Raw genomic sequence first — 15,173 nt, 5'->3', positions numbered from 1 at the left:
ACCGCAGCTCGGCAGGGACTAGAGCAGCTCCACAAAATCACAGCTTTCAGAGAGAGCTGCTAGAAAGCACAACTGCCTCTCCCAAAAATGCCCAAGCAGCACAGTTTACTGTTTTCATTACTTCCTAAGCAAAAAATGCTGAAGATCTAGAGCAGAAGCGAGATTTATGGAAGGTCTGGTCCAGATCCCATCATCCGGGCAGAAGTTAGTTTACACTGAGCACTGGAAGGGACACAAATTACACGTCTGGTGGCTGGTTTCTAAGCAAGAAAGAACAAATGACCACACACAAGGTTAATTTGACAAATTGCACAGAAAGCCTGACATAAATGCAACACGGCAGACACAAGCCTGAGGCAGCATTGTGTCTGTTATTGCCTCTGCCTTTAAGTTTCCACTGGCCCCTCAGCCCCTGGAAATTGCGTTAAAACAGTAAGAATGAAGCTCAGCCACCGTCACCTCACATTTGCATTTTCTAGCCACTATGTCCAAGAATATAAGAGCACGCAGGGCACAGCGTGGGGAACATTAAGACCAATTTTATTCTGTTCTTATCCCACTGATGTGCATCCAGCCTGATTATTGTTGTGAAAAGATGCCCTGTGTCAGGGCGTGCCCTTACCAGTCCTTTTCAGGTCAAAGCTGGAGAGAAGAGCTTGTTCCAGGAATATCTCCCCTGCTGCAGGCAGCTGCCTGCAAGCTACAGCCAACGCTGATGCTTTCAGTACCAAACTAATTTTCTTTGGAGGTGCTGTGCATGAATTATGGCCCATGACCTCGAACACCGAAGAGCACTTTGAAGTCATCCTTTTTGCCAGCTTTCAAACGGTGCCAAAGTCACACCATAATTTCCTTCTGCGGGAGATATTTCTTACGGATGCTTCAGGAGGGTGAAGTATCTTGGGGTCACCCGCAGCCATAACTTCTTGGGCTTCCTGTGCCCACCCAGGAAACGTATTCCTGGAACAACCTGCTCAGACCTACAAGCAACCTCGGGAGCTGAGATGTACCCAAGTGACTTCCATGATCTCCGTTATGACCTCTATAAAATATTCAGATTTACAGGCCCACCCCGTTGCCCTTTGGGGACACGCTCCTGGGAAGTGCAGAGGACAGCAAGTCACAGAACAGCACTTTTTTTTCATCAGGACTGATGAAACAGAAACAGAAAATGTGAGCAGGAACGTAAACCACGCCTGCAATGTAAGTACCCCAGGCAGTGTAACACAAGGCAAGATCCTTCCCATTCCTTACGACTCTACCCAAAGAATAAAACATCTTGACAGCTGGCTTTTCAGCCGCTAGAGATGCCAAGGGCTTTTTTTTTTTTTTTTTTTTTTTTTAATAGCAATCAGGAGTTAACTGCTTACTGGCCCGTGATTCACACTGGCAGGGCTCTTGGGTCTTGCAGCCCCTCCTGGACAGACCTGGCTGACCTCAGCAGCTTCACTCGCGACACCAAAGGCCCAGAACACATCTTTCAGCATCTGTGTCTTGAGACTTCTTCCTGAAGCCACATCTCCGTTGCCATCAGCTTCCTCAGATGGCCTCTGCTCCTCAGGGTCAAGCAAGTCAACCAAGGAAGAGGCACAGGGGGAAAAGGGATGCGATGGTTAGAGCAAGGCATTAACTGATCAGCGACACAGCTCCCAGATACCACGCAGGCACCAGCGAGACCCACGTTCCCTCTCAGCCTCCACGCAGGAATATATAACTGCACAGAGCACACACAAGTCATGTGCTTTCAGAGATTTATCTTGGGAATCTGAGTCACGTCAATACTCGGCACTGGGAGCAGTCTTTGCGGGCTGTATATTTGCTGCACAAATCCCGTGGATGTTGACTGGGGGTTACCAGAAATAGAAAAGTGCAGTGTATGGCCAAAAGGGAAGGGAAGGTCAGTAAGCTCCCTAAGGAAGGGCTCTTGCATCGACCAGGGGGAGTTGCAGCTTTCAGCCAGTTTCCCAACTGCTCAAACCAGACTTTCAGTGGTACTTCAGCAGCTGGTGTTGCAAGAAACCCCCTGGAGCAACAGGAGCTGATGCAAAACTATCAGAGATGCTTTGGCACAGCTGAAGACCTGCCCTCCACAAAACCAGCACCAGAACTTCATCCCAAGGCCCTGCCTTCGGTTTCAGCAGCCACTTTGGGAAGCCAAGGAGCCTCTGGAGATGCCTGCCGCATGCATCCCCCAGGAGGCAAGCTGCACGTTGCACACCGAGGTGCTTCACCCCGCTAATCCGCCCCCCTGAGCCTGCCCAGCAGCTCGGACACACGGACAGCAGGTCCCAAAGGCCCTCTGCAGCCCCTGCCCTCGTGCCCCAAGCACTGCGGAGTGTGTCCGGCACTTCCCACCTCAGGGACGGGAGCAGGAACATTATTTTTAGACCTCAGAAGAATTCATTTCTGCAGGAGATGCATTAAATGCTTATATTCCTTAAAGCCTGCCTTCCTTGCTGCTCTAACGGCCTCAAAATTGGACCACTCGAGACAGAACAAAAAAAAAGAGATTTGTGTTTGCTAATTTTAAGTGGCCAAAGCAAGCGAAGTGCTGTCGTGCACAAGGATGACATCCAGATTATTTGGCCAGTGCAGAAAAAACAAAAGTGGAAGTGGGAAAAGTTGCGGCCTCCTTGCCACGTGCTGGTAGCAGGGTCCTGATACAGCCTCCTCCAGCAGGTCACGAGGCGACGGGCAGTTACCTTTGAAGACAGCTCTCGACACGCACAGCACTGGAAGGAACTCACTCTCCTGAAGCTTCTTCACGCCTTGAAGTCTCCTCCAGTCAACAGAGAAGAGACGAACTCCGTGGCACAGCGTTAGAGCACAACACGTTGAAGAACAAACGCTTACAGGGATGTGTCGCTGCGGGTCCTGTACAAGAAGAGCCAAACTTCACGAGAAAGCCTCTCCACAGACACACATCCCTCCATCTGAGCAGACCCATGGAGGCACAGTCCAGACGACGACTTCTGTCCCATGCCAGGGCCCTTCCAGAGCCACTGCAGCTCACGACCAGCTCAGGAACAAGAGAAAGAAAAGTCTCCAGTCCCAATAAAAGGGTTTACCCAGCACCAAAAGTCTTTCAGGTTCGGAAAAACACCCCACAAAAGCTCAGATTCCCACCAAAGGTTAAGGGATATCTCCCTGTTGCACACCTTCAGGTGTATCCCATCCAAGGAGGCAGTCCTCCAGGCACTGGAGGAGAACAGATGCAAAACCGTGTGGAATAAAGGCACCCAAGGAGGCAGCGCTGCACTGCTGCAGAGCTGGGAAGACAAATCCTCAAGGGGAAAAGAAACGCCTAACGTGAAACAGGAGGCAGGCTGCTGTAGGAAACCTTCTCACAGAGCCAAACCAGCACGCTGAGAATTACACACCAGTGGAAAAACAGCAAAACTCTTCTTCCTGAGTAAGGGAGCCAGGTAACCACGCCTGAAGATCATGGGAAGAGAAAACTGAGCTGTTAGCGCTGCAACGCTTGCACACAGGAGCAGATTCTTTTTATAGAGATCTGGCACAGCCGAACCGTTCCTCTTGAGGTTTTATTAAAGAGATAAAAGGTGCACTTAGCACTAAGCAGGATGATGTGCCTTCACGGATTGCAATCACATGAGCACGCTGAAGCTGGATGGTGATTTTCAGCGTTTCTGCCAGGTTTACATTCCTCGGGCTATAAACTCACCCTTAATACCTCGCACATTACCGCAGCCCTGTTGGCTTTCCTCGCACAAAGCCAGCAGACCTCCCTGGGTTTTCTCCCATTAGCAACTAAAGCAAAAACAATTAGGGCGACAGACAGCTCCGCGGCCTCTACAGCAAGCCCCGTCGTGCCGCTGCACCTCACCCATCAGTCCCACGACAACTGGCTGGTATCAGGCGTTTTTTACCCTTCTCCTTCCATCAAAGATGCACTGAGCAGAGAGAAAAAAGGCAGCACTGCCTCTTCACAACGCAGTTACAGGCACCAAGCCTGCAGTGACAGAAGGGAGGACCCCCCCCCAGCAGCCTGCATCCTTCGAGCGAAACCCCCTGGCAGCACGTCGGTCTGATCAGCAAAACCTTCCCCCAGCGTTTTGCCTGGGCAGGGGACGTGTTTAAAGGTATTGCTGCCGGCAGGCCGTGGGTTTACCGTAACACCTGCCACGGGGAGTAACAGCACGGCAGTGTGCGTGAAATCAGCAGCGCAGATAAACCAGCAATTCCTTAAATAAAGCACAATTACGAGTTAAAAACACACAAATGGCAACAGCCGGGCTCGCTTGCACAACAGGCAGGACACAGGCCTTGCAAGAACTGACGCAGCTCCTCTCCAACGCAGAGAAAAAGGAAAGAAAACATTTAAAGGCCGGTATGTTGGGTGCAAGACCAGGATGGATTCACCCTGCACCAGTGGGGCTTCATAACCCCTGCTACGCCTTGAGGCCAGCTTGCTGTTAGTGCTTAGATTAGCTCCTGGGCTGAAACTCCCTTCCTAAAACTACAGAAACGGGAACCCTGCATCACGGACATACCTCGGATAAAGGCCACACATGAGAGCCCAGGGCAGAGCGCTCCAGAGCCTTCCCGCAGGTTTTGTAGGGATTTCTCCCCAAAGCTCTCAGTGCCCCATCACCAAGCTACACCAAACACCGAATTTAGCTCCTACAAGATCATTCTGGAGACCTTTCTCCTGCTCCCATGAGCAAACGCAACCCACGCGTCCTTAAACCTGTTTACAGGCATTGCGCACTTGGAAATTAAAAGTCTGGGTGAAGTAATCTTGTTCCCTTGTCTCGGAGTAACTGAGCGACATCACAGCACTGCTTAGCAAGGGGTGACAGCGAACGTGTTAACCTGCAACACCCCCAGCCCGGAGAAGCCCGAGATGTTCCATTACGGCGCTGTCAAGGCAGGTGAGGCCGGAGCTGTGAAGCAGATCTCACTTCAGTCCAGCAGTTTCGGACCCCACCTGCACCGAGACGCGGCGCTGCGCCGTCTGCAGGTCCTCAGGCTCAGTGCCCGCAGGCTGCAGGGAGAAAAAGCACAAAGGGAGTCCCAGCACATTACTCATGCACCATCTTCTAGGCCTCCACAACTAGAACTCCAAATTTAAAGCTCCCAAGGAACTCGCATCCATAGGTTGTCCACTTTGAAGCCACTCTGTACACGCGTCAGCTAAGGAAACCCTAACACACCAGAAAAGCAGTTTGAGCCCATCCTCGATTTCAGAGGTGCGTTTGTATCAGCTTGTCAATCCTCACGTGTCGGACAGGAGCGCTTCCCTAAACTTAGGGGCTGACTTGTAACTTTAGAGGATAAAACTGTGCTGATTTTTTAAAGAAAAAAAAGGTAACTCAGCTGCAAACGGCGCAGGAACGGAGCTGCGAGGCTCGAGCTGGAATGGTTTGCTGAGCAATGCTGGCTTTTACAAAACCAAACTCTCCTGACAGCCGGCGCAGAGCACACAGAGATTATGTTGTGTGAACCACACTTCAGGCCCACTGTCCTCGCTGATGCCTCACCAAAGCGGCTTTTCAGATTTATGGTGGATCCTGCTTATTTCCAAACACGACGCGCAGAGGAGAGCCCCGGGCGACCCAGGACTCCATCCCAGCAAGCTGAAGGCACGCGTGCTGTGTGTAAAGCACCAGAAGCCAAACACCCAGACACAAACATCCAACCGAGGTCAGGAGGCCCCTCGGGAGCCTCAGGTGCAACCTGCCCGAAGCAGGAGCAAGCAGCTCAGCTCGCGCAGGATGCTGTGTAGCCAAAGTTTGAGCACCACCACGAATTTCCTCCAGCCCCCGTCTCAGTATTTGGCCTCACTCCCAGTGACACATTTCCTTGTGCCTGCCGGGGGTTCCCCACCTCCCTGGTGCACACCAACCCGCTGATACACAGCAAAACAAATGCTGGGAATAATGTTGTGCGATCTCACGGCTACAAAAAAGAAATTAGCGTGTAGTGCTTGGTCACAGGACACTCACCAAGCCGCACAATATTCCTAACAGCTCCCTGACAGGATACAGCTGCTGTGAGCAGCAACCAGCTCCAACAGGAGTCCTACACCTTGTCTTGAGACGCTGGCAGTACCACACGATTCAACAGGAGGTGCTGAGAGCACGCTCAGTTGGAGGTACACAAGATGAAGATGGTTCTGTCACCTTTTGCACCAGTTCCCTCCAAGATGCAGCAACCTACGAGCAGTTTAGAAATAAAATACCACCTCGGATAAAACAGCTTTTGGTACAAGTACTGCCTTACCTCCTGCTCTCCAAAAACTACATCCCAGGAAAGGCTCGAATTAGAGAGGCTGCAGCAATCCCACCGACACAGAGACACACGAGCAAGAGGGAAAGGGAAAGCTGCTTGGGTAAGACAGAGCCACGCATTAGTTTCACCTGAGCACACGCTATAAACCTGCAGCACTTCTTGCTCTGCTGGGGAACATCCAAGCAGTGACACAGGAGCAATAAATGGCAGCTGAATGGTAGCCAGCTGGAGGTCAGGATGCTCAGGTCGGGATGCCTCCAACAAGGACTTTGGACCAGAGCTGGAAACTTCATGACTCGCAGCGAGCTGCAGGGTAGGGGGCACCCCTCAGCTGCTGCACGGCTCCGTACCGTCACGGGTCGTGCAGATCCGTGGTACCAACGAGTTCGGCGGCCGTGCCAAGGAAGCAAGCAGCTTGCCCCGTGTTAACAGCGATGGAGGGACACTGCTGGGGTGCCCGCACCCATCCCCGACCTAAATTGCAGGAATATGCAAGCAGTAGGGTGAAGGACAACATTTTCTGCTCCATTTCTCATGAAGTGCTTACAGAAACCAGCTTTAGCTATTAATAACCGCTACGAAGAACCGCTGCTTTGTGTTAAAGAAGGGAAGGAGAGGCACAGACTCCCACAGCACCGTATTTATCCCCGCTTGCATTGCAGAAACTACCCTAACCTGCTCTGCATGCCTGCACTGTGCTCTTTAGAAAGATTTGGAGAATTAGGCTATTTTTAGGAAATGAAGGACCTCCTCCACAGTCACGGCGGGGACATACATCTACCCAGGCGTGATTTCAAAGCACAAATATCCTATCTTGAAGGGCTAGATTCAAAAAAAAAAAAAAAAAGGTAAAAACGATCAGGAAGGGTGACAGAAATACCATGTGGCCCCAAAGGAGCATGAAAGCAGGGCTGCTGGAGGCATGCACGCGCCGTGCCGAACGCGACAGCTCATTGCTAACGCGTGCCTGCGAGCCAGCCTGTACTACTGACGCTGCAAAATGCTATCGCAGCCCACGTAAGCGCTGAATGGCACCGCAGAGCTGGCCAGAAGCAGGGCCAGCAGCTCAGAAATGCCACAGTCACAGGCAACAGCCACGGCTCCCCCCGAGCCTGGGCTCACAGAGGTGAAGCGAAGCACACAACAGCCTGGAGCGGGGCCAAGGAGGAGATGTTGCTCCCAGGGCTGCCACCGGCGGGCGGATCGTGCCACCAGCCCCCCTGGTACCACGCTCTCGATTTGCATTTTTAATTTTGAAGTTGCTGCACACGCAGCCCGCAGGCACCCGGGTGAGTCAGCAGCCGCTGACCCAGCAGCAACAAGCACGTCCAGCCCGGTTATCCTCCGAGCTTTAACTCCGGCTGCCTCCGCCTGCCGCTGTCAGACAAAGAAAAATGAAGCGATGAATTATTAAAGCAGCTTTTTGATCGAAACCAAACAAAGGTTGATAGAAAATGTACCAAGATCCTCGCCCAGGTGCCCAAGGAATGATTAAAGGCCCGAAGGGAACCCAACACCTCCCGCTCAGCCAGGGAGCGGGCCGGAACAACTCACGTTTCAGGTGATGACCCCAGCATTGGCCATCAGCGCTGGATCCGAGGAGACCTGCAAGAAGCAGAGGGCTCCGATGTCACGGCCTGCTTAAGTCGCCTGAAATTACCCGAGTTACCTAGCTACAACCTAATTTAGACACAAGCACACCTCAATACGGCAAGGTTCAATAGTCTGACCTGCTGCAGCACGAAATCAGCCGACAGGTGAGGGAAGCCAGAGAGGTTCAGCAGCGACTTACAGTGCAGTAAACGCTGCAAGTTGCTGAGGGAAAATGCTTCTTTGCAAGGGAATCGGGCAGAATTTAAGAGGGATGCTGCAAGGAAAACCAACCACAAGCAAGGGAGCTCTGCACCAGGTGCTTGCATTACTTCTGGCAGGAGATCGGCTCCTTCACCACGGACTCAGTGGGCACAGAGGAAGGCTGACAGGGCAAACACAAACTTAAACCTGTGCTTGGAGCAAGGGAAATCAGAACCAAACGCCTAAATAGTAAATATGGGAAGAGATGGGTGCAGGAATTACAGCCAAAGGGCCAGGGATGCCACTGGAGCAGCAAGGACAACCACAGCACACGGCGCCCGCGCTGGCTTCCACCTTGCCAAGAGGGTGGAGAAGAGGAAGGGCAACCCAGAGCCTGGTGGCAATTTCTCAGAGGGAAGCAAGGCCACTGCTGGCACTAAACTGCAGCCAGACCGTAGCAGCTCTCAGCTGCAAAACGCAGAGCTAAAGGCAGCTCCCGGCAGCGCCTGGAAGCGACGCAGGGCTCGGAGCAACGACCTTCCCCTGCCTTCGTGGAGGACAGCAACAAAAGCTGGCACACTCGAGACTAGAAACGAGTGACAGGCGTCTTCTCACCCCATAGATATCCTCGCAGCTGAGCCCATAAGTAAGCCTCATACCCACAAACACCTCCAGGACTAGAACTGCAGCACGAGTGATGCCCTCTGGAAGCTCACGATGCAGCTGACCTTGAGTTAGCAACACGGGCTGCAGCTACACCGCACAAAACCAGGGCACGCCGCTCCTCTGGCCACCTCAGAAGTGAGCACTTGCACAAGATCAACCAGTTACTTCTGCTGCGGCTTCATCGGATAAGGCATGTGGGCCAGTAGGCTAGATTTAAGAGTCGAGCAACTCCCTGGGTGCAGCATGAACTGGAAACAGAGTGAGCTGGTCGAGCAGCTCGAGCGCCGCTTTGACTCGCGCCGTGTCTCCGGTTGCAAAGCACAGACGACGAGATTCCTCAGAAACAGGCGAGAGATGAACAACGATCAACAGCACAGCGCCATATGGCTTGAGCAAGCACCGTGTGAAAACAAGATGAGTGGAAACAAGCATTACGTGCTGTTTAAACACAAGTCGCTCGCAGTTACCATGCAGCCACGGGGCTGTCTTGAAAACCTGCATGCTCCATCACCCCGAGGATGAGAAACGGTCAAGCTACTTTATTTCTGTGGAGAGATGAGCTGTTTATGAAAAACATGCTAGGAAAATCTCTCTCCCCTCATTTTATTACGTGAAAATTACCTGGGCATCCTCACGGGGTGGCTCTGAGTTGCACATGGGTTTGAGACCAGAGGTTGCTTCTGGAAGCCCTCAGTTCTTCTGCTCCTGTCAGCAGCAGATTCCAAATTCCTGCCTGAACTCACCGCCTCAGCTTTCAATGAGAGTCTCAGCACAAGCTGGAGAAAGCCCCTCTGGGTCGTACTTGAGAACTTAAAGCGCTGATCAAGAGTTAACCTCTGGGTAAAGAGAGCTGGGGGAAGAAACCTGTTCTGGGAAACTCAGCTCTTCCAGGGAACCACGCCACCACCCCAGCATAGGCAGGACAGCTCATCTGCTCCAGGCACAGCTCGCTCCTGCAGGAGCTGAGAGGGGAGCTGAGGCTGCTAGGTGGCGGGGAGCCTTCCACATCCCAACCATGAGCAATTAGACACAGCACAGAATATTTTTTTCCTTCTCCATTTGGCACTGCTTTAACCATGACTTCCTGTGGCCACAGTAAATACTGAAATACTGCAGAAGACGCTTCAGATACCGGGCTGTGCACCAAACCTGTAGAGGGGACAAGATGAAACTCGAGCTCCTTGAAACATGAGCAAGCTGCCCGGAGAAGACAACCCACGTCTAGAACGTCGGTCACAAGAACCAAAGGCAACCTTTGGTGAATTAATACTTGCCTCAAGATCCTCTCTAAGCTCCTTGAAAACCCGTATCTGTTCAAGGTGATGAGGTTCTCCCATACACACAGTAATTATAGATGATGATAAATCTGCGAGTGGCAGCCTGCCAAGGAAGAGTTTTGCTCATTAACGAAACAAGTAGCTGTGCCATGCTTGAACACAGCTTTCCAGCACAGAGGTGATTTCCAAGTCAGCCAGAAAACTTAGCCAAAAAAAAAAAAAAAGGACAATCAAGGGCAATTAAAATGTAGAAGAAAACAAGGGGCTACTCAACCTTCCAAGTGCCAGTCATTCCCGAGCAATGAGAAAGTCAGGAATATCCTGCAGATGAGTCTCCTGGCTGCAGAGGGCCAGCAGTGCTCCAGGTGCTGCCATGCAATTAGGTGCCAACTATGCTAATTGAAGCACATGCCCCGTGCCCCCTGCCATGCCCTAGGCACCAGCCCTGCCCGTTCCCAGCTGCATTTGTAGCTATTCAAGCACTGGCCTGCAAAGCACGCCTGTCTTTGTCAGAGACCAGCCTGCAAGCACCTTGTGGAGAGGGAAGAGCCCAGGTTGCTGAAGAAGGGCCCCAGCCCAACCCCTGGGTTTCAGCGGTCAGAAAGGCAGCACTCAGTGTCTGCAAGGGAGGAGGCTGCCTGGCCAACTGGCTTGCTGTGCAACTCCCAAACCCCCACGTCCCACTCCACATGAAGGTTTTGCAGGGTAAATTATAAAAATTACTCAGCTATGCCCATTTTCTACAGGTTCACAGTAAGGAACACGAAGCAAAAGCCCGCATCCTGCACAGATGCTTCTCAAGCAGCAAGATTTGATGCCTTCACTGATTCAGCAGGGATACAGGAGGCTTTTAAGATGCAAAGTTGTTTGGAAAGAATCCTAGGTAGAAGTTTTAATTCAGAAAACCATCCCCGTACGGCCAAGGGGGCAGCAAACAGGTGTTCTCCCACCTCCACTCTGCTCTGGAGCCCTTGCAGGGCTTTAAGAGATCAACTCCACAGACATACAAAAAAAAAAAAAAAAAGCAACCAGGCAACCTGACAGGCTTTCTGATTTCTGTTTTTGTAAGCCAAGCAGTGAGCAGCAGGAAATTCAAGTGAAAAGAAGCGCTTCAGCCTGCAACTAGATCAATACACACAAGGAGGCCGCTTAGGCGGCAGGGCACGGCATTTCAATTGAGGTGACTTTTCGTGCACAAGCCAAATGAAGTTTTTCTCACCTTCCTCAAACCAGCCCTGAGTAATCAGCAGCTAAATCAACAAGGCCGTCCATCAGGACAACCATCTTCCAAAATTCAAATTGCACAAGTGCCAAAAGCCACAGAGGGGGACAGAGCACAGCGAAGCACGGGATTTAACCTGTGCAGCCTTCAGCTGCAAAGACGGAAAAAGAAAATTCTAGCACGCTTCTTCAGAGCCGTGATGAGCACCAAGACCCAGCAGACAGTGGGAAATGGGGCTCACAAAGCAAGACACCTCCCCAGAACTCACTTCTTAAAGACTCTTCATCGGCACCAAACAACCAGAAGCCCAAGTATTTCTCCAGCAATTTCCTCAAGGAAAAGAGGCAGATGAAAGGCACTGCCTGACAGCTACAGCTTCCTTGCTCTATTGATAAGCCAGAAGCAGTACTTAAAAGCATAAATGCCCTTTTATAAGGGATTCTCTCACCGGAGCTCTCTGCCACAAGCAATCCCTGCAGACACTCAGGGGTGGGCACTGCCTCCAAGTAACAGCTGCTCTGAGGAGCCTGGCAGGTATTTCTTCCATTTGTTTAAGGAAAACTTTCCCATGTTCTGTGATTTTTGCACTCCAGGCTCACAGCTCGGCTGACGTGGCTCCCGCCAGGCACCACTGCCAGCCTGAGCAGTGGGGATGCTCGCAGCAACCCTCCCAAAAAAACACCCCGCAAACCTCCAGCATCATCTCTCCAGGTCCGCACCTGATGCCGCTCCACCTGATTTCCCCAGCTGGTTTTCGTTTGTTTGTTTCCACCAAAATCACCTCAGATTGCCTCAAAACAAACCCGCCGGTGCAAAGCTACGATAACCGCTAGAGAAAGGCACTCGGTCGCTCGTGACAGGCTTGGCCCCAGTACAAAATAAATAAATAGATAAACAAATAGGTAGATATATTCTGCCAGGGTTACAAGCGGAGCATTGAACCTCATCAACTGACCCTGCAGCAGGGCTCGGGGCTGAACCGAGCCGGGCTGGGCCAGGTCCCCGGGGTCCCCCCCTGTGTCCAGGCGGGTTGGGGGGAGCCCAGACACGGAGCTCCCCGGGCTGCGGCCTGCCCGGAGCCGAGCCCGGCCTTGGGGTCGGGGTTTGTGGCCGCAGCCAGCCCGGTTTCCATCCCCGGGATGCCGTGGGGGAAAGCAGAGAGCCGGCTCCTTGGCCAACCCTCGGGGAGAAACCCTGAGAAGGGCAGCGCGGAGCGGCTTCCCCAGGGCAGCCCCCAGCTCCCAAACGGCCCCGTCCCCGGTACCTGTAGTAGCTGAGGAGCCCGTTGCTGAGCACGAACCAGCGGCGCTGGTAGCCCTTCAGGTAGTTGGTCCACTTGAAGAGCCAGCCCTTGTAGGTGTCGGAGCCCGGGGCTGCGGGCGCTGTCCCCGCCGACCCCCCTCCACCGCCGCCGCCGCCCCGGCTCCCCGCTCCCGTCGCCGTCGCCGCTGCTTCGTTGCTCATGGCTCGGCGGCCGGAGCCCGGCAGCTCGTGGCAGGCCAAGCAGGGGACGGCGCTGAGCAGCGAGACCAGCCCGCGGGTGCTGCCGCTGCACAGCGCGGCCGCCTTCCCCATAGACCCCGCGGCTCGGCCCCGCTCCCCTCCGCTCCGCTCCGCCGGGCAGCGCTGAGGGAGGGGGGGGGGGGGGGGGGGCGGCACCGCCGTGCGTCATGGGCCGGGAACGAAGAACGGGGAATGGGAATGGGAACGGCAGCCCCCTGGCGGTGGGGCCTCAGCGGCTCTGTTGCGGGATCGGGTCGGGATCCGGGCGGGATCTGGTTGGGATCCACTCAGCCCGGATCCCGCCGCCCCCCCCCCCGCCATTTTGCTCCCGCCGCCATTTTGCGGCCCCGCGGCCGCGGGCGCCCCCTCAGCACCGGGGTGGCTGTGAGGCACCGGGACCCCCCCACCTCAGCCCCGGGACCCCCTCACCCCCGGGCAGGAGCCGGCTCCTTGAGGAGCAGGGAGGCGAGAGGCAGCTGGTGATGGAGCTTGGGCAGCTCTTTGTAACAACCCCGGAGTGACGGGAGCATCGCAGCCCAGCAGTCCCCCAAAAACACCTCACCGACACCCTTTAAAAGTGGCTGTAAAAAGAGGGCGGCCCATGGAAGAATAAAAATGTGCATGGAGACACAAGGAGGGAAGGCCTGTGGTACCCCACGGTCACCAGCTCAGTGCTGGGTGAGGCGGGGGCACCGCCTGCTGAAGCGCCACAAGGAGCTTTGGCAGCCGCTGCCTTCCCCGGGATCTCCTTTCCCTGATCCCGCTGATCTGCTCTTATCCCGCTAATCGCATCACTGCTCGCCGATCACCTGCGCGTGCACCTCTCACTTGCAGCCCTGCCGGCACCAACAGCCCGAATCGGGAGGTGCCACCACCCTCAGGGCCATGGTGGCCACCAGCTGATGCTGGCCACCGACACAGCCATGGGACTGGCCACCTCAGGCAACCCAGCCCCTCATCCACCGAATAAGAGACAAAATAGAGACAGTCAGCATGCCCTGTGCTAACAAGCTGCTGTTTGGGGGCTCCAGCATGGCCTTGGTGTGGAGCCCATCCATGACCAGGGGGTGAAGAAAAGCAAGCCGTGGTGGCACCAACACTTACACGCCGAAGAGCACCTCAGAAAAAGAAATAAACCGTGGTGACTGAAGGCACCTGAGCCAGGATCTGCTTCTGTCCCTGCTGATGCCCCTGCAGGCAGAAGTTGGTGTTGTGTGACAGCTGGGCCATGGATCTACTGCAAGGCAGCGAGGCTGTGCTGGAAGGAGGAGCAGGTGGGGTGACACGAGGCCCACAGGGGACCCCACAACAGTTACAGGGTCCCAGTAGGCTGGCGGTAAGTAAAAGTGTCGTGAACAAGTGCCATTAGCACCGGGTGGCCAGTCTGAGGCTGAGCAGAAGAGAGATGCTGAGGCTGGGGCCAGCCAGTGATGAGCAGCAAGAGGAAAAGAGGTTCCCCCAGCCTCTGACATAGGCCTCGGAAACATCTCCAAAAATATGGATTTGGATCCAAGCCTGAGGATCTGGGCCAGGCAGCTCCTAGGGTGAAAAAAGATGTAGCCAAACTCTATCCACTGCTCTGTACAGAGCTGCATCTGCTCTCCTAGAGCTGGTTGAACATTTCCTTGCTTTCTAAAGAGGAACCCCCGAGAGACCTTCAGCCATGAGTGCCAGCATTGCCAGCATGAGCAGATATTGAGACAGCTTATATGGGTAAGTCCCGTGTCTGGAAACAGTCTGAGAGAAATTTGGACTCTAAAAGCTGGAATGTTTCCATCAGGTGTTCTGGGACTGCCACCCAGCCGAACATCTCTCCAGATAGGCTTTGGCAACTGGAGGTAACGTGGAGGTTTTAGAGAAACTCAGACAGGAAGGCATCAAAATCAGTGCCCAACAACCACTCTGACATTCTCTGTTAAGGGTTTTAAAAAACATGTCCAAACCTTCTTTTGCCAAGAACGAAAGGGCTGTGGGCATTTGTAAACCAAAGCCCCTCTGGAGATGAAACATCCTTTCTTGGTGTAAACATACCCCAAACTGCCCACGTGGGTACCAACTTCTGAAAGTCTCTGTGGATCCTGGAATCTCTTCTGTCTGCAAACAAGAGAAGAAACCTCCTCTGGCTGTGTCTGAGGAGGGCTGAGTCTCACCTGATCCTGCCTGTCAGAACCTTGGGTCCAGGTGTGAGTGATCACAGCAGGCACTTGGGATCCTGCACAGGACGGGACATACGATGGCAAAAATCCCATGATTTGCACTGAGTGTGTGAAGGAGGTGTCACAGTGACCCCGTGCTTTTAACCAAACAAACAATCCAGGGCAGATCTGGCAGGACCGTGTACTTGGTACACAGGGCACTGCTGTGTCATCATCCCCTCGCTGCAAGCTGAGGCTTTGAACACCTCCAGGGACTCTTTGCCCAGAGGAAAATTGTCCCTCTCTGCCTTGGTTTGCAGC

General features: G+C 53.6%; 1 protein-coding gene across 1 annotated transcript in view; it reads right to left on the bottom strand.

Moving 5' to 3' along the window:
- OSBP2 (oxysterol binding protein 2) overlaps positions 1-12,828 on the bottom strand; it is a 75,016-nt gene extending 62,188 nt beyond the window's left edge. The window contains 1 exon segment of the mRNA XM_084297227.1: positions 12,479-12,828. Coding sequence (XP_084153353.1) covers positions 12,479-12,789 — 311 coding nt within the window. The 5' untranslated portion in view covers positions 12,790-12,828.
- Between the last annotated feature and the right edge of the window lie 2,345 nt (positions 12,829-15,173).

This window comes from Netta rufina (genome assembly GCF_964035555.1).
Source record: "Netta rufina genome assembly, chromosome: 17".
Classification (NCBI taxonomy): Eukaryota; Metazoa; Chordata; class Aves; order Anseriformes; family Anatidae; genus Netta; species Netta rufina.
This window is presented reverse-complemented; position numbering and strand designations above follow the sequence as displayed.